Below are 27,407 nucleotides of genomic sequence, written 5' to 3'. Positions count from 1 at the left end.
GCATCCCAATATAGTCAATCACTAGAGAAATGTTGACCATCGAAGCTTTCATTCATGATGACCTTGTCAAGGAGAGAAGAGGACAACTCAATTTATCTTTGCAAACAAGAGTCTTTCCATTTCCATGTGACGTCCGTCCCTTCGTCTTGTGTCATTAAATTTATTAGTTGGGTTGTCCGCTTTGGAAATATATATTACAGGTGACAATTCAAAAATCCCAAAAAGCACAAGGATGGCGACAGAGAAGAGCTGATCAAATATTGATTGAAAGGAATACACGGAAGCTTCTATTGTTCCGTGTTTCTGATTAAAATCGTCATGTGTTTATTAGCTTCAGGCAAATCAGCCTAATTTACTACACCGGTCATATAAAAAGTGAGAAAGTCCCACCTGGAGTCAGTCACCTGGATTTCCTACTCCGGAGCTCAGCCTTCCACGGTGAGTGACTGCTTTGATTTCAATGGGTTAACAAGGAGTTAGTAGTTTGACAAGAGCTAAAGTTTAGGTCACCCACCTAGAAAATTCACAACTTTGTTTGTTTGGGTTTTTTTGTTTTGTTTAGTTTAGTATTTTACGTTATTCTTTTTGTTTTTAAGTATTTATTTTATTTTTTTACATTTTTGAAAATTACTATATTTATTATATTTTATCTCTTTAGGATTTTTAAGTTCTAAGGTATCCCACCTAGAAAATTCACAACTTTGTTTATGGGTTTTCTGTTTTGTTTAATTTAGTTTTTTTACATTTTTGTTTTTAAGTATGTGCTAAGTTTATTTGTTTTTTTTTTCAATTTTAGTTATTTTATTACATTTTTGAAAATTACTATATTTATTATGTTTTGTCTCTTTAAGAATTTTAGATTCCAAGGTATCCCACCTAGAAAATTCAAAACTTTATTTGTGTTTTTTTTTGTTTTGTTTTGTTTTGTTTAGTTTAGTATATTACATTGTTTTGCTATGTTTATTTATGTTTTTCAATCTACTTATTTTATTTCTTTACATTTTTTAAATTTACTATATGTATTATGTTTTATCTCTTTATTATTTTAAGGTTCTAAGGTATCCCACTTAGAAAATTCACAACTTTTGTTTTTTTTTTATTTTTATATATATATATATATATATATATATATATATATATATATATATATATATATTAGTCTTTTTACATTTGTTCTTTTTGTTTTTAAGTACTTGCTATGTTTATTTATGTTTTTCAATTTACTTATTTCTTTACATTTTTGAAATTTACTGTATGTATTATGTTTTATCTCTTTATGATTTTTATGTTCTATCCCACTTAGCAAATTCTCAACTTTGTTTGTTTTTTTTTTTTTATATTTTAGTCTTTTTACGTTGTTCTTTTTGTTTTTAAGTATGTGTTATGTTTATTTAAGTTTTTCCAATTTATTTATTTTTTTTACATTTTTGAAAATTACTACTTTTATTATGTTTTGTCTCTATCCTTTCTAGGTTATAATTTCAAAATTATATTTTAGATTTTTTTTTCAATTATTGAAAAAAACAAAAACTATGTGCCCACATTTCTTTTTTCCCAGCATATAAAGTATTTTTTGGCATGCAAAAAGCTGCTGAAAATATGTCAGTTTTTTTCTACTTTGTTATATGTTTTTTGGGGGTTTTTTTTTATGCGGTTTTTTTTCATGCTTTTTGTCATGCTTTTTTGGTTCCCATGACAACTTGCACAAAAAAACGCAATGTGTGCATTTCAAGTGTGTGTTTGTTTTTTCCTGCGTTTTTGACTGGTTCCATTGAAGACAATTGGTAGAAATAACACAGGAAGGCTATGTGCCCACATAGCAGATTGTTTCTACACAAAAAAGCATGTTTTGGCAGGAAAAAAGCTGCTGAAAAAATGTCAGGTTTTTTTATATGTAGTTTTCATGCTTTTTTTTTGTTTCCATGACAACTTGCAGAAAAATGCACATAAAAATGCAACGTGTGCATTACACTTGTGTTTGTTCCTGCATCTTTCACTGATTCCATTGAAGTCAACTGGTGAAAAATGCAGGGAAAAAAAAAAACGCAAAAAGGCTATGTGCCCACGTAGCAGATTTCTTCTGCACAAACAAAAAGCATGTTTTGGCAGGAAAAAACTGCTGAAAAAAGTGTGCTTAATGGCTATGTTCCCATAGTGCTTTTTCAGCACAAAAAAAGGATGTCTTGGTAGGAAAAAAAGCTGCTTTTTTCATGCTTATCTATTGAGATGGGGGGGAAAAAGCAGAAAGGCTGCGTTTTTGCCGAATTTTGGTGCATTTTTTTCCCATGCATTTGTCACGTATCAGTGTGTTTTTTGTCGCATTTTTTCACTATATTCAATGGAAAAACGCAGGAAAAAAACGCAAAAAAGTAGTGACATGCTGCTTGTTTTTTCTGCACCCAAAACTGCAGGCAAAAAAGAAGCAACGTGCGCACAGCACTTCAGAATTCTCATAGACTTTGCTCACAGGAGAAGAGATATGCAGTTTAGGGCAACAAACTGCATCCAAAACTGCACCACAAAACGCAGAAAAAACTGCACTGTGCACACAGGGCTGAACAATTGACAGGTTGCTGCTTTTTTTTTCAGCAACAAAAACAGCAAGGAAAAAAGAAGCAGCGTGTGCACAGCAAGTCACAATTCTCATAGACTTTGCTGGGATGATTTTTACTTGCTTTCATTGATAAAAAATAAGCAACGAAAAACTCTAGAAAAAATGCACCGTGGGCAAAAGGTATATGTAATTTCTGAGTTTTGTACAGTTTTACAATTTTTTTTTTTTTGGAGCTGTTTTTCTGTTCCATGTTGTTTAATATGTACCTATGACTGAATCTGATGCTGTTCTGAGATCAGGAAAGTGTTTTCCAGATCAAGCTTGAGAAAGGCTTTCCTGATTGTTACAGGACAGGTTCTGATCGTGGTACTAAATGGAGATTTTTTTTTTTCTTAGAAACAAAAAAAAATTGTATCCATTTGCAATTATATTTTTTTTTTTTTACTAAACTTTAAATTTACTGTAATCGGATTTAAATTTGTTTCGATAAACATTTTGCAAAATTGTTACCTCCATGTGCAAAAAACAACGAAGCTAAAAAATATCTGGAGAGAATTTCACTTTAAACATAAAGGATAAAGCTTTTTTCTTTATTATAGATGTTTTTTTCCATAAAAATATTAAGCAAAAATATTTGGTCTTCCTGTGTAAGAGTGGTTGACAATGGTGGTGGTATTCATACCCCTGAAAACACCAATCGCATCATGTAATGTAGTGTGAATAGTGTCTTGTGTCTTTTCTAAATATTGTGATGTAGTGAATGAATATTAGGATAAGGTGTAAAGTAATGTAATACATGATAGAGATAAATGTTAGTGATGTTAGGTAAAATGTGTGAAATATAGCGGGGTTGGTAAGGTATAATAATGTTTGCATAGAACTGGGTGAAAGGTTAAGTTTTCCCAGCAACTGACGGCAGGGATAGAAATGATTAAGTGTTGGGACAAGCACATCCTGGGAGGGGTCAGCTAAGAGAAAGGTGAACAGTTAAATCTGCCAAGCAACTGATAGCAGGGATAGAAATTATTAAATGTTGGGCATAGCACACCCTAGGAGGGGTCAGCTAAGAGAAAAGTTAAGTCTGCCAAGCAACTGATAGCAGGGATATAAATGGTTAAGTGTTAGGACTATCACATGCTGGGAAGGGTCAGCTAAGAGGGAAAGTGACAGTTTGTTCTAGAAGGAGTCAGTGAAGGCCTAGTGAGCAAGCATGACTGACTTATAGTTGGTTAGTCATGGAGGTTGCATAATGTGGGTAGCTTGTGGCAACCGAGAACAGGAGACAGAAAGCAAGATGGCATGAACCTCGAGAGTGGTCATAAGCACAGCACTGAGACCTATCCTCGAACCGAGTAGCCCCACAGAATAGAAGCTAGAGGCTCACAAGTTGGTCTCCTTGTGAGCATGAGTCATCATCTGGTCCTAGCCAGCCATCACCTGGGTCAGTATGTAGCCTGCAGGGGTTCTCAGCCTACACGACCAAAGTCCACACACCGGGCCAGGACCAGGTATTTAATGTAGCATGCCGAGAAATCCAGAGTCAATCCCTCACCCTCAACTCGCGCCCCATTCCAAGAGATGGTGCCATTTAGGGGTTTGTTTGTTTTTTCATGTCAATGCCCCCATATCTTTTTGTGGTGGTCAGCTCTAACATACTATTAAGAGATTTATACAAAATGAGTAAAGGTTTTTAACATTACCTGAAGTTTTGTGGTTGGAACCTTCTTTTGAAGAATGGTCCATATTAAGCATTTTTTTTTAAATTAATTTTTACAGAGATATTCCCACCAGAAGGACAAAGAAGACCCGAATTATTAAAGATGAATATCGTTGTAGCATGTATGGTGTTCTTCTTGGCTGCCACACAAGCATGGCCTGAAGAAATGGACTGGACAGAAGGGAATTATTGGCCTTCTCAAGATGCAAACCAGGTAAGACTCTCATTTCCTATGGAAGAATCATTGAAGCTGGAGCCTAATTATCACATACTATACTCTGCATGGGAGCAATTGCTTCCAAATGTCCATCAGATGTCTTATAAATTACAACCTGAAGACTGATCCAGAGATTAAAAAGAGTACTTGAGACATTGGAGGCTGATCCAGAAGGAGGAAACTGGCCAGGATAATGTAGACTAATCCAAAACCTAGAGACGGAACGGAAACCTGATAAACAATACAAAAAATAAAGATTGATTTATATTGATTCAAAAACTAAAGACTATGTCGTGGTTGACAGACAACCCTGTGATGTCTGGCTTAAAAGGTCAATGCGTTTGGCTACACAATCTGCTCCTTGATATTCCATCCTTTCTTCCTTGGTGTGAATGGAATTCTATGTATCTTCCCTGTAGCACCCAGGGATATGGGGTACTCGGTCCCGGGTAGTATAGGTCTTGGGGAAGTCACGGTGGTGGCCGTTACCTGGTTCCGTGCCCTGAGTCCTTTTTGTAATGGGGATATTTACAGGGGAGAATAATGTAATGTTCACTTATGACGCCACTTGCGGTGTTGCGGCTAAGTGTAGGGAGCCGCCACTGCAGAATGTCTCTACTGGGGCAAATGGGATTTGCAGCTAGAGTGGTAGTCCCTCCACAAGTAGGGTTTTGCCCCAAAGGATGTATGATGTAGTGAGCGTCAGAAGAAGATAGTCCAACTGGTTTACTCACTGCTGGTAGATGTTGACTGGTTGCCCGAGGCCGGCTGGTTTTGCCTCCAGGTCCCCTTCGTCCCAGTGCCAGTTTAGTTCTCTTGTACCTTCTTCCCCTGCACCTTTCTCTGGTAAGTGGGTCCCCTTGATATGGAACAACTGGGGGTCCCCGTCCTGTGGTTTGTCCACTTTTGTCCGCCTGATGGTAGCGTGAACCCTGTGAGGTTGGAGGCTCTGGTCCTGTCCCCGGTTCTCCTATTGCTACTGAGTCTTTGGATTCTTAGGGTCAGCAAGGTCCTTGATGGTCCCCTTGCTGTGCAGGTGTTAACAGGTCAGTCTGGAGCTCTTTCCTGTCCTAGGATCCTGTAGCCTCTCTGTGTGTAGTTCCGGGAGTACTCCACCGGCAACCACCTCTCCTGGGTACCAGGTCACCGTCACCAGCGTGAGACCATCTCCTCTGTCAACTCACTCACTGTTTCTTGTCTACTCCCTTTCACGGCCGACTCAGTCTGACTGCTCTGTCCTTAGTCCGCCCCTCCCACCTGGTCAACTAGTGGACTGGATTTACTCCAACTCTAGGCGGCCATCGATTGGTCCCACCCTAGCTGGGTACCATTGTATGGGGGATTGTTGGGGAAAAACTGGGATTACTTGGCTTTTTGGTGTTACCGGCACTGGGGTTCTGGGTCCCTAAGGGGGTAGGCCCTGCATCCTTGTGGGGATGCAGAACCTTGTAGCTCCCTGATGGCTTCATTCCCCGTTAGAGTTTACTCTTTCCCTTTTGGACCCTGCGGATATCTTGGCAGCTCAGCTGCAAACCCTTATCCCCACTCCCTGTGTCTAAATATATCTTCACTTCCCCTTTGTTTGTTGCCGGTGATAGTTTACTCCTATGCTGTCCAAATTGCAAGCAGTCAGCTTGAAATCTCCTGTCGTAACACATTGATGTATGTTGCAGTCAATCTCACAAAGTCATCTTACAGATTGTCCGTTTGTTTTCCCTGTGTGTTCTTTAGGTCTTAGTGGGGGTGACTAGTGCTCATCCCATCCAGTCACTACCTAGGGCTTATTTCAGGGTCAGTCAGGGCCTAGGTATCCTGATGGGCCCATAGGTACAGAACCTAGCTAGGGACGTCATGGGAGCCAGGGGGCAGTGGTAGGTTTTTCCAGGGGTCACAATCTTCCCCCTTCCCTAGAGACAGGGTTCCCATCTCCTTTTGCTGTATGTATGGTATTACCCCATACCTAGTATGACAGACTGATCCAGATTCAGAGACTTGATGAAGATATATTAGACTCTTCGAAAACTAAGACTGATCCTGAACAGAAAGACTGATTCAAATCGATACACAACCTGAAGATTGATCCCGAACTAGAAGCTGATCCAGAACTGGAAAACCCAGAATCTGTATAGTGGTCACCTTACCGGTACTTCATTAAAGGCTTCTTCCTGTGCTTTACTTTAACCCTTTCAAGGCTTTCTTTCTTCCAGTAATACTGTGGGTAAAGTAGAGGAGATGAAAGTGTGAATGGATACCCGGCGATAGGCATAATGAGGTCTTGATTACCATGAAGAATGTTTTTTGCGAGAAGATGCAATTGACAGAAATTATCAAGGGAGCAGGACGGCGCAGGAGAGACTGGAGGAGAAATCCATTAGGTTAAAATTATACTAATGTTTATTTCATTTCGCCGTCCTCTTTAGTTAAGATAAAACGGCTAGAATTGAGCTCATTCTGATGTGCATGGGAAAATATTACAATAGTCAAAGAAATGTAGAGAAATTATTCCCGGTCCTGGAGGCATCGGAGGTGGAGATATTCTCAGAAGTGGCTGGATGAGCAAGGAAGGTGCAGTGAGTAAGTGTAGATGATAATCCATTGATAGATCTGGTTCTAAACATCAATACCTCATATCTACTAAGTGCGGATTATCATGCACACAGTCCATATAAAGTAAATGTGCGGCTTTTATATTCAGCTAGAGAACAGCAAAGAAACAAGCAGCAGAAAACAATAAACACTTGCCCTTCTGGGCACTTACTAAAATGCGTTATCCCTGACTTGTGGGGCTTGAATCTCCAGTCACTGGTCTTTAGTTTGCACCATCATCCATGTCCAGCTCACAACACATTAGCATGTTACTCCTCAGTCCTCAGGCTGCTCCCCTCCGTAGCTAATAGAAGTCTATGAGGAATATAACGGTTTCCTGCAACATTACCGTAATTCCTCAAGGCTGCGGATAGCAACGGAAGCCGTCCAACGCAAGTGTGAAAGTACCCTAACTTAGGCTAAGTTCACACTTCCATTGTTTTGCATCAGTCACAATCCGTCGCCTTTAGGAATTACGGTATCCTGCAAAATATTTTGCAGGAATCCTGTTTTCCCCATAGACTTCTATTAGTGACGGATTGTGACTGATGATGCTGCGTTGCATCCGCTGCGTCGCGGTCAGTCGTTTTTTAACTGACCGCCGGGCGGGAGCAACGCAGCCTGTAACGTTTTTTGAGCAGCGCTATCCGTAGGATTTCGCTGCGTATGCGCTCTCTGGCTCCCCGCCCCCGTAACCAGGATAAACATCGGGTAACCAAGCAATGCGCTTTGGTTAGTTACCTGATATTTACACTGGTTACGGGTGCAGGGAGCCCGCGCTAAGCTGGTATCCAAGATAAATATCAGGTAACCAAGCAAAAAGTGCTTTGGTTATACCCGATATTTACCCTGGATACAGTGTGCAAGGAGGCCGACACTTCACCACTCGGCTCCGCCCCCTCCCGCACTCCGCATGTGTACTCACACACACACACACACTCGCACTCACACACACTCACACACACTCACTCACTTCTCCCCAGCCCTGCAGTCCCCGCGGCATTGACGTCCTCAGCTCCACGGCCCCGCTCGGCTCCAACCCCCCGTGCTCTGCCCCCCTCCCGCACTCTGCATGTGCACACGCATGTAGACAGACACTCACTCACTCACCTGTCCTGAGTCACGGAGTCCGACAAAGAAATTCTTTTCTTTGTCACCGTTGTCATCCGTTGTACAACGCATCAGTCACATGCGTCAAGCAACGCATGTGACTGATGCAAAACAACGGAAGTGTGAACTTAGCCTTAGAGAAAGTAAGGATTTTTTAGGTCCTAGTGGTCTGTACAACCCCTCGGAGTCTGTCACTTGATGACTTGGCACTCAGATCCCGTGTAACTTCCAGATGGCTCAGTGAGTAAGAGTAATAATTGAAAGGAATGTGAAATTTCTCAGTATTAACTTCCACCAGGAATTCTTAAAAAAAGATTAATTGATCTGAATCAAAAACAGTTTGAGCACACAGAAAAAAATTAACACTAGATTACACAACTAAATGAGGGCTAAGCTGCAATACCAGACATGGTCTGTGCACAAGTTTGGCGCTGTTTGGGGGGGAAAAATTTAAACCTACCTTTTTTTTTTTTTTTTTTTTTTTTTTTTTAGTAATCTTTCACAGACCCTTTAAATTTCCTGTAACTTCTGTATAAAGTACAATCCACTATTGTTTTTTTTTCATTTCACTTGCCAGTCGTGGGATTTGCATTAAGGAGCCTAAGTGCGTCTGACACAGTAAATGGAAAGAAATTCAGTCAGATTCACAATGGTGGTGATAAATGAGCAGCGCCGCGGTGACAGGAGTAGAATGGGATATCACGGCGACTAATTATTGTCACCGAGCATCAGAAGAGCTCAGTGTTCTCTATACAATGGGTAAATCCTTTTGTTTCACCGCAACACGGAGGATTAGGTCCTGTGCCCGGCGGAGATACAGTATATACAAGAACGTCTCATTAATGTCTTCATTCTCTATTATTTTACTAGATGTAGTACCCGGTGTTGCCTGGGATAGTAACTAAGTGTCTCTTACTCTCCCTCACTGTCTCCCTCTCTCTCTGTGTCTCTTTATCTGTCTGTCTGTCTGTGTGTCTCTGTTTTTTTCTGTGTGTCTGTCTCTGTATGTGTCTGTCTCTGTATATGTCTATCTCTGTATGTGGTGTGTATATATAACTCCATCCTGGTGAAAATATCCCCCATCCTGGTATATATGTCCCCATCCTGGTATATATGTCCCCATCCTGGTATATATGTCACTATATGCAGCTATAATCTGAGTCAGTGCTATTGCAATGCATGACATCATTGCCATGTGCTGCCCTCAGTAACTGAGATGCAGATGAAAGCTACTGGCTGCAGTGCAGGGACCTGATGGGTCTCTGCACCGCGATTCAATTCAGCTGGATGTGCAGCCTCGCACATCCAGCTGAAGCGGGGGCTGCAGTCACCTCTGGGCCCGTTCGTGGTTGCGCTCCCTGCTACCGTGATCATTCCGCCCTGATTTAAATAAACGTTTCTAAGTTAATTTCCTGTAAGAGAATATGCCACTAATAATCCCTACGTGATGTAGATAATCCCCTGTATCCCTCTAGGCAGATCTGGAGGAAATGGCATACAACAGATACCCTATGAAAATTGCAAGAAACCTCCGACCAGATCAATTTTATGGAGTGATGGGAAAAAGAAACAGTGGTGAGTGTATGATATTATACTCCACGCTATGGCAGTTATAGTATATACTGTGAAGCTATTCATGTATTATAAATAATCCCATATTGCACTCTATATTTATGCACCATTTTCCTCAACTGGATTCTTACATATGGTGAATATCCATAGTGGCAAAGCTATCTGATCATTTCAGAGGGTCTCCTGCATTAAAGGGCTTTCCCTGTTTGCCATTATGCTATCTTATCAGCTACCTGGAGCCACCACCAGAGGGAGCTCACTTCATACTGTCACGCCGGGGGATGGGCTGACCCCCTAGTGAGCGACGCAACGCAAAGAGTACATATGGGGGGGGACATAGAACGAATGGTCCTGGTGCTAGGAAGAGGGGAAAAGTGTCACATCGCAACACTCACCTGAGGCTGATACCTGCATTTCGTAACATCCCTAGATGAGTCCTTCCCCTGTGCGCCGTCATGTGCCTAGGCCCTTACTGGCCCTGAACTCATCCTGAGTAGTGAAGGCCAGACAAAATAAGGAAGGTAAGGCAAATGAGTGGGGAAAGACACAATAAAAACCACTCCTAGGTTTCCTTAGTAGAAAACTTTGCAGGTGCAATAGTAAAGTCATCACAGCTATGCAGCAATGACCTCCTTCAACATGGACAGCATAGGTATGAGCTATAGCCAGCATAGGAAGGAGTGAGGAGAAGGGAGTGGTTGCAGCTGAGATTACAACTACCTGTTAGATCACTGCAGGGTAGAAAAGAACCTTAACCTATTTAGTATCAGATGGAATTAAATACTCTCCAGATAAGGGTAAATAGCAAGCGGGCATTAAAGCGAATCTGTGATCCACAATACACTATGACCTTCTGATCCCAGATCCCCCCCACCCCCACCCCGAGATCACATGGGGCCATGACACATACAGAGAGATAGCTTATGGAGTTTTTATCAGATGTAAACATTCAATGCAGTGAGCTCCCTCTAGTGGTGGCCAGAGTCATATAATTTATCAAGTCAAAACAAAAAAGTTCCCAAACACTTATATATGATTAAATACAGCAGCAAATTAAAACATATATATAATATGCCCTGGTGTGCTATGTACTTAAATAATGACTATATATGTTTTCCATTCTAGAATCTAAAGGAACATCACCCAAAAGTAAGTAGTGGCAATATGATCTCATTTCTATAGGAAAATTGACTATGGCTACTTATTCGTACCCCATGACCTTTTCCACATTTTTTACCATTGTACTCACAAACGCAAATGTGTTTTATTGAGATTTTATGTGATATGTCAACACAAAGTAGCAAGTATTAGTGAAGTATAAAGGAAATGATACCTGGTTTTCGAAAGATTTAAAAAATATAAATCTGAAAAATGTGAGAAGTTGGAAGGTGATCCTATGCCTCAATCTCAAGTCTTTTCCAGTATCCATCCAACCTCCCATTTACTCTGACCACCTGTTCTGCCCCTGCTGAAGAAAAGCCTTCCTACAGCAGGAAGTTGCCACCACCATGTGTGACAGTGGGGATGGTGTTTTCAGGATGATGTGCAGTGTTAGTTTTCTGCCACACATGGCATTTTATATTGACTCAAAAAATTCTACTTTGGACTCATCTGACCAGAGCACCTTCTACATGTTTGCTGTGTCCCCTCCATCGCTTTTTGCAAGTGGAACTTCATATGACTGTCATAAATGTCTTTCTTCTCACCCCTCTTCAATAAAGGCCAGATTTGTGGATTATACAGCTCATATTTGTCCTGTAGAAAGATTCTCCCACATGAGCTGTGATCTCGGTGGTTCCTAAAGTAACCATGGGCCTCTTGGCTGTTCCTCTCATTAGTGCTCTCCTTCTTCATATGTCACTTTCGGTGGACGGCCATGTCTTGGTAGGTTTGCAGATATGCCGTACCCCTTCCATTTTTGGATGACGGATTGCACATTGTTCCATGGTATGTTCAGAGCATGGGCTATTTTTTTATAACCTAACCCTGCTTTACTCTTCTCCACAACTTTATCCCTGACCTGTCTGGTGTGTTCCTTGGTTTTCAAGATGCTGTTTGATCCCTAATATTCTGAAACAAACCTCTGAGGCCTTCAGAGAACAGCTGTAGATATACTGAGATGAAATGACACACAGGTGCACTCAATTTACTAATTAAGTGACTTCTTGAGGAAATTGGTCACTCAGGGTTTTATTTAGGGGTATCAGACTACAAGGGGCTGAATACAAATGTACATCACAATTTTAAGATTTATATTTTATAAAAACAATGAATCATTGGCTTTGCATTTCGCAAATACTTGTTACTTGTATCGGTATATAGCATAATAGAACAGGCGGACATTGGGGAAGCAATGGAGGATTTCTCTTCCAGAGGTCTCATTAATCAGACATCTTGCCGCTAACACAGCAGAGGTGGAAGGTGGAGCGGGACCGGGGAAACGAATCTGGCCATAATAAATTAACTGCAGTATTAATTATAGATTTGGTACAAGGAAGTTTAAGAGATTATGTTCAACAAATGTTTAGCAAGGTGAACAGGTACGAGAGACAGGACAGCTGTTCACAGCGCCGCAACGATATCTGACAGGAAATGGCAGCCTGGCACCGCACCAGCTGGACGGGTCATATCATCCAGCATGGCACGGACACCGCAGACATCATAGCAACCGTAATATATTTGTAGGTTAATAAAGCATAAAATATACATTATATAATCCGTACCAGTACTGAACTACATCCTGTATTATACTCCAGAGCTGCACTCACTGTTCTGCTGGTGCAGTCACTGTGTACATACATTATATTGTTTATCCTATACTGATCCTGAGTTGTAACCTGTATTATACTCCAGAGCTGCACTCACTATTCTGCTGGTGCAGTCACTGTGTACATACATTACATTACTGATCCTGAGTTACATCCTGTATTATACTCCAGAGCTGCACTCACTGTTCTGCTGGTGCAGTCACTGTGTACATACATTATATTGTTTATCCTATACTGATCCTGAGTTGTAACCTGTATTATACTCCAGAGCTGCACTCACTATTCTGCTGGTGCAGTCACTGTATACATACATTACATTACTGATCCTGAGTTACATCCTGTATTATGCTCCAGAGCTGCACTCACTATTGTGCTGGTTCAGTCACTGTGTACATACATTACATTACTGATCCTGAGTTACCTCCTGTATTATACTCCAGAGCTGCACTTACTATTCTGTTGGTGGAGTCACTGTGTACACACATTACATTACCGATCCTCTACTGATCCTGAGTTACCTCCTGTATTATACTCCAGAGCTGCACTCACTATTCTGTTGGTGGAGTCACTGTGTACACACATTACATTACTGATCCTGTACTGACCCTGAGTTACACCCTGTATTATACTTCAAAGCACCAGCAGAATAATGAGCACAGCTCTGGAGTATAATACAGTGTGTAGTATAGGAACAGTATTGGATATTATCAATGGATAAGTAATGTATATACACAGTGACTGCTCCAGCAAAATAGTGAGTGCCGCTCTGGAGTATAAGACAGGAGGTAACTCGTAACTCAGGATCAGAACAGGATCAGTAATGTATGTACACAGTGACTGCACCAGCAGAATTGTGAGTGCAGCTCTGGAGTATAATACAAGATCAGTAATGTAATGTATGTATACAGTGACTGCACCAGCAGAATAGTGAGTGCAGCTCTGGAGTATAATATAGGAGGTAACTCAGGATCAGTAATGTGATGTATGTACACAGTGAGTGCAGCTCTGGAGTATAATACAGGAGGTAACTCAGGATCACAGGATCATTAATATAATATGTACACAGTGACTACACCAGCAGAATAGTGAGTGCAGCTCTGGAGTATAATATAGGAGGTAACTCAGGATCACAGGATCATTAATATAATATGTACACAGTGACTACACCAGCAGAATAGTGAGTGCAGCTCTGGAGTATAATACAGGAGGTAACTCAGGATCACAGGATCATTAATATAATATGTACACAGTGACTACACCAGCAGAATAGTGAGTGGAGCTCTGGAGTATAATACAGGAGGTAACTCAGGATCAGTAATGTATGTACACAGTGACTGCACCAGCAGAATAGTGAGTGCAGCTCTGGAGTATAATACAGGAGGTAACTCAAGATCAGTAATGTATGTACACAGTGACTGCACCAGCAGAATAGTGAGTGCAGCTCTGGAGCATAATACAGGAGGTAACTCAGGATCAGTAATGTATGTACACAGTGACTGCACCAGCAGAATAGTGAGTGCAGCTCTGGAGTATAATACAGGAGGTAACTCAGGATCAGTAATGTATGTACACAGTGACTGCACCAGCAGAATAGTGAGTGCAGCTCTGGAGTACAATATCATTACAGGATAAGTAATATATTGTATGTAATGTTGTTTTCTGTAACTTCAGCTCCTGTTTTCTTTTGCACAATACATACCGTAATTTTAAGACTTAATTCAGAATTTAGAGCTTAGGTAAAATATAGGCTTTATCTGATTAATCCATTGAGTCACAAATAAGCTGCTACATCAGATAACACGTCCAGATTATAGTCACCTTCCTCTATAGATATTATTGTTTATTTCTACAATTTAGAATTCAGGTCAGGAAAATAGAAGCTCAGAAACCATTGTCCTCGGTGATTTCTATAAATACTCCTGCCTTGTAAATATATTTTTTTTTCTCATGCCGCATAATAATTCACCAATGTTTTGTACCTCAGGACAGAAAGCAGATTCCTTCATCGGACTGATGGGCAAGAGATCATTAAGTTCTGGTAAGTGTGGGGCTGAATACACACAAATAAACTCCTAGATGTAGCAGAGCTGAACTTGTCATTTCCTTGTTTCTTTGTGGACTGTGACTAATCTGTAAGATTCCCTACAGTCCTATGGAAAACCACTAAACTTGTTAGACCTAATGACAAACTTAGCTCCATTTCATGAGAGTTAATGTAAACTAATCCAGTGTAGTGTGACTGAATTCTATACTTTCGTCAATATTCTCAATTTTTATGTGGCTGTGCTGGAAAATAAGTATATCAATGAGAAAGTAATTAAAAGACCATCTTTTGACTTTCTTTTGTAAGATTGAAGATTAGTTTAATCTTTTGTAAGAGAAAATACAGAATAAAATAACATTTTACAATTTGTTTTATACATTTAGTTTTATTCCTTTGCAATCTAGAGCATTGCTTCTTATTGTAGTCAGATCCCCCATTAATTGGTCCCAGTGGTTTGTTCCACAATAATGCAGTAAGGCAGGAACAGACCACTACATCTAGTTAGTAGGGGATCTGACTACACAGTGAAGTTATTTATCTAACTGTGTGTTTTGTTCCCTGAACCTCCCTGTTAGAAACTACATTAAGTGTAATACTGAAAATATTCTTTAACCTGCTATGCATAATTTTGTATACGTATGTAATAAGTAATTCTGCTGTTTAACCCTTTAGCGCAAATTGACTTAACTGTTTGTCCATGCTGGGGTCCGAAAGTGTGGAGAGGGCTCGTTAGCTGAATTTTCCCCACACTCAGTAGATGTTGACTGTGTTACACAGCCGGCATCTGTCTCTAACATCAGCAGCCGGAGCTGAGCTCTGATCGCTGCTGTAAGCCATTTGCATCTCAATGATAATCTTCCATTAGCTTCCTACCACAAGATCACAGGGAATTATTGTGGCCGAGGACCTGCTGCAGGACCATGTCAGCGCCATCTTGGTACTCCTGTAAAGCTCAGCTCCACAGGAGACCATAATATTTCCTATATACTGAAATACCCTATTGCAATATATCAAACATGTTTGATAGGTCTTACTCGGCCTACGTCAGGGGGCTAAAAAATAAGGTAAAATATGAAAAAAATAAACATTTGAATCCCCCTCCTTCTTTTCTCAGTTAAAAATAAAGACTTTTAAAATAAACAAAAAGAAAAAATAACAATCATATTAATCAAAATATAAAATTAATCAGTCCGTATAGTAAACACTGTAAAGTGAAAAAAAGACAGTAATTCAGATTTTTTTGGTAACTGTACTGTAAAGTCCAGGCCTCTCGGCCACGAAGGCAATAAAACAGTCCTGACACTCAACACAGGCCTCTTCTGGCCCTGAATGTTTCATGAATAGTGCCGCACATTACACGCTCCTGCATCTTATCTTAAGTCCAACTGACCCGAAAGGTCACAGCTTTACTTTTTAGAAGGGCTCTCCAGAACTACCTTACACAACATGGCTACTTGGCCAACAGGAATACAGCTGGTATTTCCATTCGCCGACCATCTCCAGGACGGCTTTCTGGAAGCATTCCAGATTCTGGGTGATGGGGGTGCTCTACACCTCCATGGCTGGTCTGGATGCCTTATCTGCACAGGGTCTTCTGGAGAGTGAATGCCTCCCTCGAGAGTCACATAGGGATTGCCATTGGCTGTTAGAATATGTCCTAGCAGCTGATTAAGTCTGGTTGGGTGGCTGGTATCCTACTCCCCATGAATGGTGGTGGCAATTCAATCCCTTTCTTCTTTCTTCCCAGGATCACCTTTGCCCTCATCCAGGTAACCCCACCTCTCTTGAAGGTGCTTCTATCGCTGCTCCTCAAAGCTGTTGGCTTCCCGCTTCCAGTTCTTCATTCACTGTACAGACTGTGCTCTTGCCTCCAGGTCATTGTGTGCCATCTCGACTCGAGATCTCTCTCTCAGCTCCTCTCTCTTCACATGCTGCAGGGAAAATTGCACCAGTCTATTACTAACCTCACGCTTCCCGTTTGATCAGCTCCACCTCTTCCCCTGCCGGTCTGCTTACACGTTACTGGTCACTTACCGACCTCACCTTTCGCTGCACTCCATGCACTCAAAATTCCTCACTCACACTTCATTTTAAACCGCACACCGTTCTCCGGCGGGAACGTCCCATTTGGGGCCGGATCCGGGCTGCATTTTTATGCTCTCAGGCGCCATCCACTGCCTTGATGAGTAGTCCTCCTTCTCCTCAGACCACGAGTCGTCATCATGTTAGGGTCCATGCTTCTGGCCACCTTCTCATGACGTTCAACTTCAGGCACTACTTCACTTGCTCCATGGGTCCTCACTACCCCATTTTCTTCATGCAAGGAACTTGTATCCTACTGCCTCTGTCAATGTAATATTGCTCTAAGTAGTAGCCATGGGCGAGAGACTCCCTTTCCACCTCCCAACACACTACAGAAAGATGGGGGTCGTGAGTGTGGTTGGTGTTGTTGTTATTACCATGGACACCTTCACCTTCAGGCCTGCCATGCTCTATTCAGCATTAGACCCCTTTGCATCCAGGATGAGGACATGAGACAAGTTTGTAAAAACCTAGTTCTCTTTATTACTTGACAATAAAAGTAGGTACACAGGGCAGCAGGCAATACACTTGAAGAACTCTTTTGTATCATACAGAGACACCTTCATATCGGTTACAGGGGACGGCACTTCAACATTAAACAGGGCAAGGTGAACTTCTATCTTCCCAATATAGGGCCACATGGGTCAATATGTTGGGCTATGAACCCGGTACCCAGTCTACTTGCAGCGATCCCTTACAAGAGCTGCTACCCTCTTCTTATGTTCTCAGCTGGGCAGATCCTTTTTCTTCCTAAGGTCCTCCATAACTAGTCAACATTCTACTCATGCCTGAACAAGTCTCTCTCTCTAGGAGGTATCACCCATTTGCCTGTGTAGTAGGGTCTCTGTCGCCAATAATGATTCTTTCTTGATCTTGCTCCCTTGTACTGAACGCACACACACCCAACTTGTGTTCTTTTTGAAAGTGTCACTACTTCCATACTTACTACATCCTAACTGACTTTGAATTGTGACAGCTTGTTCATCCACTTACGCCTTAACATTGTATCTTGTTACCCTAGATAAGGCAATGTGACTAGTTGTTGCCTGCCCGGCACTCAGAATGTGGCACCTACCTATCTATTACCATGCACCCACAATTTTCATCCACACCTTCTCCTTTCACCACTGTTCCCCTCGGAATACCTTTTTTTTTTTTTTCTTCCCCCATGATTGTTTCTGACTCTGCCACTATTATTAACCCTTACAACTCCCCTCTCGGAGTTTTCACCTGCCATTTCGATCAGCACACAATCTGTTCCTCTCCAGTATAATTCTCAGCACTCAATGTTTCCTGCTCCCGTCCTAAATAACGTCCAGATAAGATATTTCTGATCCGTCCCCCTTATCATGGCTCATTATGCCCGGCACTCTCTGACCGGATTCCCAGTTGTGGTTGTGATGCAGATAAACGTCGCTCGCAGGTCATCCAGCCTTAACCCCGATAATAACATTCCCTCCGGGGGATCATTAGTTAGCGCTGTGCCTTATGCCGGGTCTCAGAGCCTGGTCCAATCTTTATATTATTGGAGACGGAGCAGGTACATAACCTCTGCACCGAGGATAATTACATTTCCTCCTATTTTTACAGTCAGTATATTTTGTTCTGCACAATGTATCAGTGATGGACAATAATGATTATTTAATAATAGCAGGGAAACAATCTGCCTAAATATTTACTGTCAGCCCCTAACTTATTACTGTTTTGGTATAGATCTCCAGTGGTCTCCCATACTGATGTCCATTGAGTGCCAGATGATCGGAGACTTGATCCTCCGCAACTACCCTTTCTTTTTGCAATGGTTCCTTATGGTGGCCAAAAGTTGAGTTAGTGAGGGTCTGGGTGCAAAAACCACGGCTGATTGCTAAATGAAGGGGCAGAGTTGGATACTGTGCCCCTTCATTTCTAATTTGCTTACAGAGGGTGTACCTACAATAGGCGCAGAGGTTGCAATGGCACTCGGGTCCCAGTGCCTAGGGGTCCCAAAAAGTCCCTTTTGGCTTTTATAAAAAGGACCATTGTTATTAAAGACTTGCAATAATTGGGGGCCAGTTGGAGCTTTTGCATTTCCTTTATATCGTCAAGTGAGATGTGACTTTGAAGAGTCTAGTCAGCATCGGGGGAACTGCCTGTGCTGCATTCTATTAAAGACACACACACCCCCCCCTGTAGACCCCCAAATACCTTTTATAAAATCTCCCACCATGTATGGTAATCCTTGGGTCCAGTCCGATGGGCATCCTATTTTGCAGCTCCTGTCCATCCACGTAGCAGGGCAAAATCTCGAGCCTGCACAGAGACATTTGCCGGCTAGCGCAGGTGCACTTCACTCTGCTGTACTAGGCAGAGACGAAAACATTGGTGCGCCTGCGCGAGCCAACGAGTTCTCTGTGCAGGCGCGAGATTTTGCCCGGCGATGTGGATGGAGTCATTGACGTAGCCGGTCAAAATCTCACTGCCGGTAATGGTAAGCATTTAAAGCATGGCCAGCGTGTGCGCACTTATGTTTTGGCTCTGATCGCAGTAGGGCAGAGTGAAATGCGCCTGCGCAAGCCAGTAATGTCACTGCGCAGACTCGAGATTTTGCTAAGCTGCGGGTTAGATGCAGATCACGTCATCCACAATCACGTAGCCTGGCAAAATCTCGCACCTGGGCAGAGACATTGCCGGCTCGCGCAGGCGCACTTCGCTCTGCCCTATTGCAGGCTGAGCCAAAAACATAAGTGCGCACACGCTGACCATGCTTTTCCTGCTTCCCATTACTGGAAGTGTGATTTTGCCTGGCTACGTGGATGACGCAGAGTCAACCACATGACTCTGCGCAGGTGCAAGATTTTGCCCGGCGTTGTGGATGACGTGGCCTGCGTCATCCACATAGCCAGGCAAAATCTTGTACCTGCGCAGAGGTATTGCCGGCTTGCGCAGGCCCACTTCGATCTGCCCACTGTGGCAGAGTTAAAACCTAAATGTGCATGCACTTGCCATGGTTTTCCTGCTTCCCATTACCGGAAATGAGATTTTGACTGGCTACGTGGATAATGTAGGTGATGTCATCCACATCGCCAGACAAAATCTCATGCCTGTGCAGAGAAATCGCTGGCTTGTGGAGGCACACTTCACTCTGCCCTACTGTGGCAAATGCAAAACATGTGCATGCGCTGGCCACGGTTTTCTTGCTTCCCATTACCAGAAGTGATGACGTAGGTGACGTCATCCACATGGCTAGGCTAAATCTTGCGCCTGCGCAGAGTCATTGCCGGCTTGTGCAGGCGCACTACACTCTGCTCTACTGAGGGCAGAGTTAAAACATAAATGTGCATGCACTGGCCACGGTTTTCTTGCTTCCCATTACCAGAAGTGATGACGTAGGTGACATCCTCCACATGGCTAGGCAAAATCTCGTGCCTGTGCAGAGAACTCACCAGCTTGTGCAAGTGCAGCAATGGTTTCAGCTCTGCCCTCAATAGAACAGAGCAAAGTGCGCCTGCGCAAGCCAGTAATATCTCTGCACAGGCTCGAGAGTTTGCCCAGCTACGTGGATGGCGCCAGAGGCATTATCCACGTCAATCATCAGACGAGGAAGGAGATCAGTACCAAAAGTAGGGACAGGAGCTGCAAAATAAGACGCCCATCTGACTGGACCCAAGGGTTATCATACATGGTGGGAGATTTTATAAAGGTAACTGTGGGGTCTACGGAGGGGGGGGGTCAGAGGAAAACATGCACCTTTTATAGAATGCAGCCCAGGAGCTACTTAAGGTGCTAGTTTTAGTTTATAACTCAAAAATCTGGTGACAGGTTCCCTTTAACTATATACTGTATATACTCATCATCTCGGCCTCTCAGTACGCCCCTGACCATGCCATGTGATGTAACCATCTTCTTATGGCAGCAGAGACCGCACCTGCTCTTACACCCAGACACAGAAAAAGGCAATTTTCCGAAACAACTCCAAAAACAAAGTCATATAAAATTCTAGATCACCCCTCCCCCACCCGTCATACGGTAACAGGTGCATTGTGGAGCCATTCAAAGAGTACGACAAACCCGAAGGAAATGTGACTCAGACTAAATGGATCCTATTACCGTAATGAATCCTATAAATACAAAACACACAAACTAAATCTCGTGGATATGCAAACCACGCTTCATCAGCCCGTAATCAAACGTTTTGCTACTTTATATCAGACTTTATTCAATCATTAACCATTTTCACGATCTCTGCTTAGGCTGCTTTCACACATCTGTTTTTTGCACTGCGGCTCAATCCGGCTCAAAAGCCTATGCAACGGATGCGGCGAAAAAACTGATCCGTTGCATAAGTTTTTCCATGCGGCCCGTCCATTTTTTGACGGAGGCGGCTTGATACTGAGCATACGCAGTGCAAAAAAACGCATCCAGCAGCCGGGTGCGGTTTTTGCCGCAGGACGCCGCATCCGGCGTTTTTTTCGCCGCACAAAAAAAAGTGCCAGGCAACGTTCCATCCAGCCGCCGCATGGGCTAAGCAAAAAATGGACGCAACGCAAGGCCATGCGGCACAATACGGCGCTAATGCAAGTCTATGCGGAAAAAAACGCAACCGGTGGCAAAAAAAAAACTGTTGCATTTTTTCTGCAAAGCATCGTATTGTGCCGCTCAGCAAAAACCAGATGTGTGAAAGCAGCCTTACTGTCAGTGAAAAAAAACAAAACATTTTTGTAGTTTGTCAGAGACTGGAAACAGGAGGATCCGCTCGGTTGTTGTAAAAATAAACAATGGAGGTTTTTACTATAATCTGAGAATGACACATTTTACTTGCATTGATACATTGTAACAAAACACTTCATATATATTTAATTTCTATATATCCTATTTCTTGTCTACCTAGGTTATGTATATGTAACTATTGCATATCTATTATCTCATAAATATTCTTTCTCTGTCCTATCTATCTATCCCTCTATCTATCCCTCTATCTATCCCTCTATCTATCCCTCTATCCATCTATCTATCTATCTATCTATCTATCCCTCTATCTATCCCTCTATCTATCTATCTATCCCTCTATCTATCTATCTATCCCTCTATCTATCCCTCTATCTATCCCTCTATCCATCTATCTATCTATCTATCTATCTATCTATCTATCCCTCTATCTATCTATCCATCTATCTATCTATCTATCTATCCCTCTATCCCTCTATCTATCCCTCTACCTATCCCTCTATCTATCTATCCCTCTATCTATCTATCCCTCTATCTATCTATCCCTCTATCTATCTATCTATCTATCTATCCCTCTATCTATCCATCTATCTATCTATCTATTATCTATCTATCCCTCTATCCCTCTATCTATCCCTCTATCTATCCCTCTATCTATCCCTCTATCTATCCCTCTATCTATCCCTCTATCTATCCCTCTATCTATCCCTCTATCTATCCCTCTATCTATCCCTCTATCTATCTATCCCTCTATCTATCTATCTCTCTATCTATCTATCTATCTATCTATCCCTCTATCTATCTATCCCTCTATCTATCTATCTATCTATCTATCTATCCCTCTATCCATCCCTCTATCTATTATCTATCTATCCCTCTATCTATCTATCCCTCTATCTATCTATCTATCTATCTATCCATCTATCTATCTATCTATCTATCTATCCATCTATCTATCTATCTATTATCTATCTATCCCTCTATCTATCTATCCCTCTATCCCTCTAAAGCTGGGTTTACACACTGAGACTTTCTAGCGATCCAACCTGCGATCTCAACCTAGCCGGGATCGCTACAAAGTCTCTGGTGAGCTGTCAAACAGGCAGACCTGGCCAACGACCTAACAGTGATCCGGACCTGCAGAGCGACTAGCTGGTCGTTGGGGACATGTCAAAAAAGCAGGTGAACTTCACCCGACTTCATTTAATGCCGCGCGGCTCTGTGTGCCGTGTAAATAAATAAATAATTAAAAAATCCGGCGTGCGGTCCCCCCCTATTTTAATACCAGCCAGATAAAGCCATACGGCTGCAGGCTGGTATTCTCAGGATGGGGAGCCCCACGTTATGGGGAGCCCCCCAGCCTAACAATATCAGTCAGCAGCCGCCCAGAATTGCCGCATACATTATATGCGACAGTTCTGGGACTGTACCCAGCTCTTCCCGATTTGCCCTGGTGCGTTGGCAAATCGGGGTAATAAGGAGTTATTGGCAGCCCATAGCTGCCAATAAGTCCTAGATTAATCATGTCCGGCGTCTCCCCGAGAAACCTTCCATGATTAATCTGTAAGTGACAGTAAATAAACACACACACACCCGAAAAAATCCTTTATTAGAAATTAAAAACACAAACACATTCCCTCATTACCAATTTATTACCCACAACAAAGCCCTCCTTGTCCGGCGTAATCCACGGTCCTCCAGCGTCGCATCCAGCTCTGCTGCATGCAGGTGACAGGAGCAGCAGAAGAGACAGCCGCTCCTGTCACCTGCACGCAGCTAATGAAGAGAGCCGTGTGATCGGCTGAGCTGTCACTGAGGTTACCTGGATCCAGCGGTGGATCCAGCGGTGGCCGCAGGTAACCTCAGTGACAGCTCAGGTGATCGCGCTACTCACCTCATTTGCTGCGTGGAGCTGACCGGAGCGGCGGTGAGTAGCGCGATCAGCTGAGCTGTCACTGAGGTTACCCGCGGCCACCGCTGCATCCACCGCTGGATCCAGGTAACCTCAGTGACAGCTCAGCCGATCACACGGCTCTCTTCATTAGCTGCGTGGAGGTGACAGGAGCGGCGGTGTCTTCTGCTGCTCCTGTCACCTGCATGCAGCAGAGCTGGATGCGACGCTGGAGGACCGTGGATTACGCCGGACAAGGAGGGCTTTGTTGTGGGTAATAAATTGGTAATGAGGGAATTTGTTAGTGTTTTTTATTTCTAATAAAGGATTTTTCGTGTGTGTGTGTGTGTGTTTTTTAACTGTAATTTACAGATTAATCATGGAAGGTATCTCGGGGAGACGCCTGACATGATTAATCTAGGACTTATTGGCAGCTATGGGCTGCCAATAACTCCTTATTACCCCGATTTGCCAACGCACCAGGGCAAATCGGGAAGAGCCGGGTACAGTCCCAGAACTGTCGCATCTAATGTATGCGGCAATTCTGGGCGGCTGCTGGCTGATATTGTTAGGCTGGGGGGCTCCCCATAACGTGGAGCTCCCCATCCTGAGAATACCAGCCTTCAGCCGTATGGCTTTATCTGGCTGGTATTAAAATTGGGGGGGTCCTCACGCCGGATTTTTTAATTATTTATTTATTTATTTTACTGCACAGTATAGACACGCCCACCGGCTGCTGTGATTGGGTGCAGTGACACAGCTGTCACTCAGCGTGTGGGCGTGTCTCACTGCAACCAATCATATTTGCCGGTGGGCGGGGAAAAGCAGGGAATACGAGATTGTTTAATGAGCGGCCGGCTTTTTCAAAAAAGGAAAAGCCGCTGGAGCAGAGTGAACGGCGTGCAGCGCCGGTGATCGGGGATCGGTGAGTATGAGAGAGGGGGGGACACTTTAGTCACTCGGGGGATTAGCGGTCACCGGTGAATCCTTCACAGGTGACCGCTAATCAGGACGCTACACAGACAGAGCCGCAGAGTCGCTGTAAAGTCCCCTTTACACACTGAAACTTGCTAGCGATGCATGCTGGACAGCGGGAAACAAAGGACCTAGGAATGGTCCTGAACGATTTGTAGCGAACACAACTTCAAAGCAGGGGCCAGGTCGCTGTAACGTCACAAAACCGGTGACGTTACAGCGATGTCGTTTGCGATGTTGCAGTGTGTAAACCCAGCTTATCTATCCATCTATCTATCCCTCTATCTATTATCTATCTATCCCTCTATCTATCTATCTATCCATCTATCTATCTATCCCTCTATCTATCCCTCTATCTATCCCTCTATCCCTCTATCTATCCCTCTATCCCTCTATCTATCCCTCTATCTATCCCTCTATCTATCCCTCTATCTATCCCTCTATCTATCCCTCTATCTATCCCTCTATCTATCCCTCTATCTATCCCTCTATCTATCCCTCTATCTATCTATTACCTATCCTCCATGTTTCCCAGAAAATAAGCCCTAGCAAGGATTTTCAGCATTTTTGGCATAAGGCTTAAATATAAGCCCTACCCCGAAAATAAGCCCTAGTCATGGTTCAATAATGAAGTGTCCATGCAGCTAAAAAGTGAAAGATACTGCAGGATACTTCATTATAGACAGTGGACACCCCCAAAAGAAAGAAGACAGAAGACCCAGCAATCATACTCACCAGACCCCGAACGTTATGGAACGCACCGAGGATATGCGGTGGAACAAGAATACACACACCTGGTGATACTGCTCTGCTCTGGGATGCAATGTAGCGGGAGAACCTGCAGTGGAAACCATTGCAGACCTGTGGTAGAACGCATCAAGGACCTGCGGTGGAACAAGAATACACACACACCTGGTGAGACCACTCTGCTCCAGGGACCTGGGACACAGTGGAGCGAGAGGACCTGCAGTGGAACCCATCGAAGACGTGTGGTGGAACGCATCAAGGACCTGCGGTGGAACCCATCGAAGACCTGTGGTGGAACGCATCGAGGACCTGTGGTGGAATGAGAATACACACACACATACCTGGTGCGGGGACCTGGAATGCTCTGCTCCGGGGACCTGATATGCAGTGGAGCGAGAGGACCTGTAGTGGAACCCATCGAAGACCTGTGGTGGAACGCATCGAGGACCTGTGGTGGAATGAGAATACACACACACATACCTGGTGCGGGGACCTGGGATGCTCTGCTCCGGGGACCTGATATGCAGTGGAGCGAGAGGACCTGTAGTGGAACCCATCGAAGACCTGTGATGGAATGAAAATACACACAGACCTGGTGATACTGCTCTGCCTCTGGGATCTGGGACGCAATGGAAAGAGACGACCTACAGTGGAACCCATTGAAGACCTGCGGTGGAACCCATTGAAGACCTGCGGTGGAACGCATTGATCGGTGATACCGCACTGCTTTCGATTAGCAGTGCGGTATCACCAGATGTTTGTGTGTGTGATGTTACTGCGATGTGATATGTGTGTAAGTGTCGGCCGGAAGCAGGGGAGGCCTTCTGTTGAACACACAAGGACCTGCTGGGAGTGCCCGCTGTAAATCAAAGGAGGATTTGCAGGAGGACCTGTGAGTGACATCTATGTCTAGAGTCTGGTAAGTATGATTCTCCTTGTGGGTGTCTGCCTTTTTAGGGGTGTAAACGTACTCCCAACCTGTGCTTCCCCGAAAATAAGCCCTAGCCATTTTTTGGGGCAAAAAATAACAGTATCTTATTTTTGAGGAAACACCATATCTATCTATTATCTATAATATCTATTTATCTCTTAAAAGGTGTTACCAAAACATTTTTTGAGATTCGCATTTAAAGCGTTTATCCTTCAGGCTGCCTACAAACGTAGCAAACCCTCAGCTGTGAGAGTAAAGGCCGCGTTACACGCTACGACATCGCTCAAGCGATCTCGAACGATGGGGGAGGGTGCGCACGCTAGCGATATCGGTCACGATACATGCAAGCAGTAACCGCAAGCAGAAATCATTAAAATGGTCATGAATTGTGTTTGGACAATTTGTAGATTTTTGGGAACACTTTTTTTTTTCTGTAAATGTAAACCGCCTGCTCCTGGTTATTATTTTGCATTTAGATAAGCGCTGTGTTTGCATCAAATTACAGCACTCCTCAAAAAAAAAAAGTTGAATATCTCCTTTAATCCTCATCATCATATTGTTTTTTCAGAATCAGAAAAGAGGAACAATAAATACGAGTCCATCAGAAGGCGTAAATAATCGACTGCCATGATGTGTGATAGACGTGTACTATAGATGGAGAAGAGTCCAGATCCGGATATTAGCAGAACTCGTGTCCAATAAAGTATTTATTCTCTACACCCGGCATTGAATCATTCTTATAAGGAAATCAATGTAGGGGTAAGTGACCCACCCCACCAAGGAGGTCACAGCACCACCTACAATATTTCATAGGGATTATCAGGGATCAATGAGATCAGCGACCTGGGAAGTAAGGACTGTTAGGAACTAAAATTACTTAATGGGGATAACTTTGTACTGTGTTTTTCCAAAAATCAGACACTGTCTTATACTTTTTCTGCCCCCCAAAAAAGCACTAGAGCTTATTTTTGGAGGAGGTCTTATTCTTGGAGAAAAACGTTGTGGGTAAGCTTACACCCCCAAAAAAAGCAGACACCCAGGAGACTCATACTTACCAGACATGGACATCTGCGTGGCTCCCAAGTCCTCCCTGTGATCTCCGGTGGGTGTTGCACGCCGTGCACCCCTGCTTCTGGCTGACACACTCACACACAGCAGATCACACACACACTCATCACATCCAGCGTTACACAATGCTTCCGGCCGCAGGGAATGATGGAAGGAAGTCACATGTCCGCAGGTCCTGTAAGCTAGCATTGCAGCAGGTCCTTGCGCTCCACTGCACTGCCTCTCAGGATTCTGCCAGCGAGAAGAAATCTGTGTCCCTGGATGTGGTGAGTGTGAGTGTGATCTGATGTTTGTGTGTGAAATCGGATGTGTGTGGGTGTATGATCCACTGCAGGTCCTCTCGCTCGACGTCTGGTAAGTATGATTGCGGGGTATCTGCAGTCTATAATGAAGTGTCCTGCAGTATCGTTAACTTTTTTAGCTGCATGGACAATTCATTAT

At 43.3% G+C, this 27,407-nt stretch overlaps 1 protein-coding gene across 1 annotated transcript; it reads left to right on the top strand.

Annotated features, from left to right (window-relative positions):
- Positions 1-253: 253 nt before the first annotated feature.
- On the top strand, positions 254-26,590 carry LOC142244607 (protachykinin-1-like). Its single transcript, XM_075316863.1, has 6 exons — positions 254-438; positions 4,331-4,485; positions 9,660-9,759; positions 10,882-10,905; positions 14,509-14,562; positions 26,467-26,590. Exons 2-6 carry the CDS (start codon positions 4,375-4,377, stop codon positions 26,514-26,516), a joined length of 339 nt encoding a protein of 112 aa, XP_075172978.1. The 5' UTR covers positions 254-438; positions 4,331-4,374; the 3' UTR covers positions 26,517-26,590.
- Positions 26,591-27,407: the final 817 nt, after the last annotated feature.

This window comes from Anomaloglossus baeobatrachus, chromosome 6 (assembly GCF_048569485.1).
Source record: "Anomaloglossus baeobatrachus isolate aAnoBae1 chromosome 6, aAnoBae1.hap1, whole genome shotgun sequence".
In the NCBI taxonomy this organism is placed as follows: Eukaryota; Metazoa; Chordata; class Amphibia; order Anura; family Aromobatidae; genus Anomaloglossus; species Anomaloglossus baeobatrachus.
The sequence above is the reverse complement of the archived record's forward strand: the minus strand, read 5'-3'. Positions and strand labels throughout refer to the sequence as shown.

What these genes read in the sequence shown, in the direction of transcription:
- LOC142244607 (XM_075316863.1), top strand. Translation starts at nt 4,375, where the DNA reads ATGAATATCGTTGTAGCATGTATGGTGTTCTTCTTGGCTGCCACACAA. An exon ending in CTTCTCAAGATGCAAACCAG is followed by an intron (nt 4,486 to 9,659) that starts GTAAGACTCTCA and finishes GTATCCCTCTAG; the next exon opens with GCAGATCTGGAGGAAATGGC. An exon ending in TAAAGGAACATCACCCAAAA is followed by an intron (nt 10,906 to 14,508) that starts GTAAGTAGTGGC and finishes TTTGTACCTCAG; the next exon opens with GACAGAAAGCAGATTCCTTC.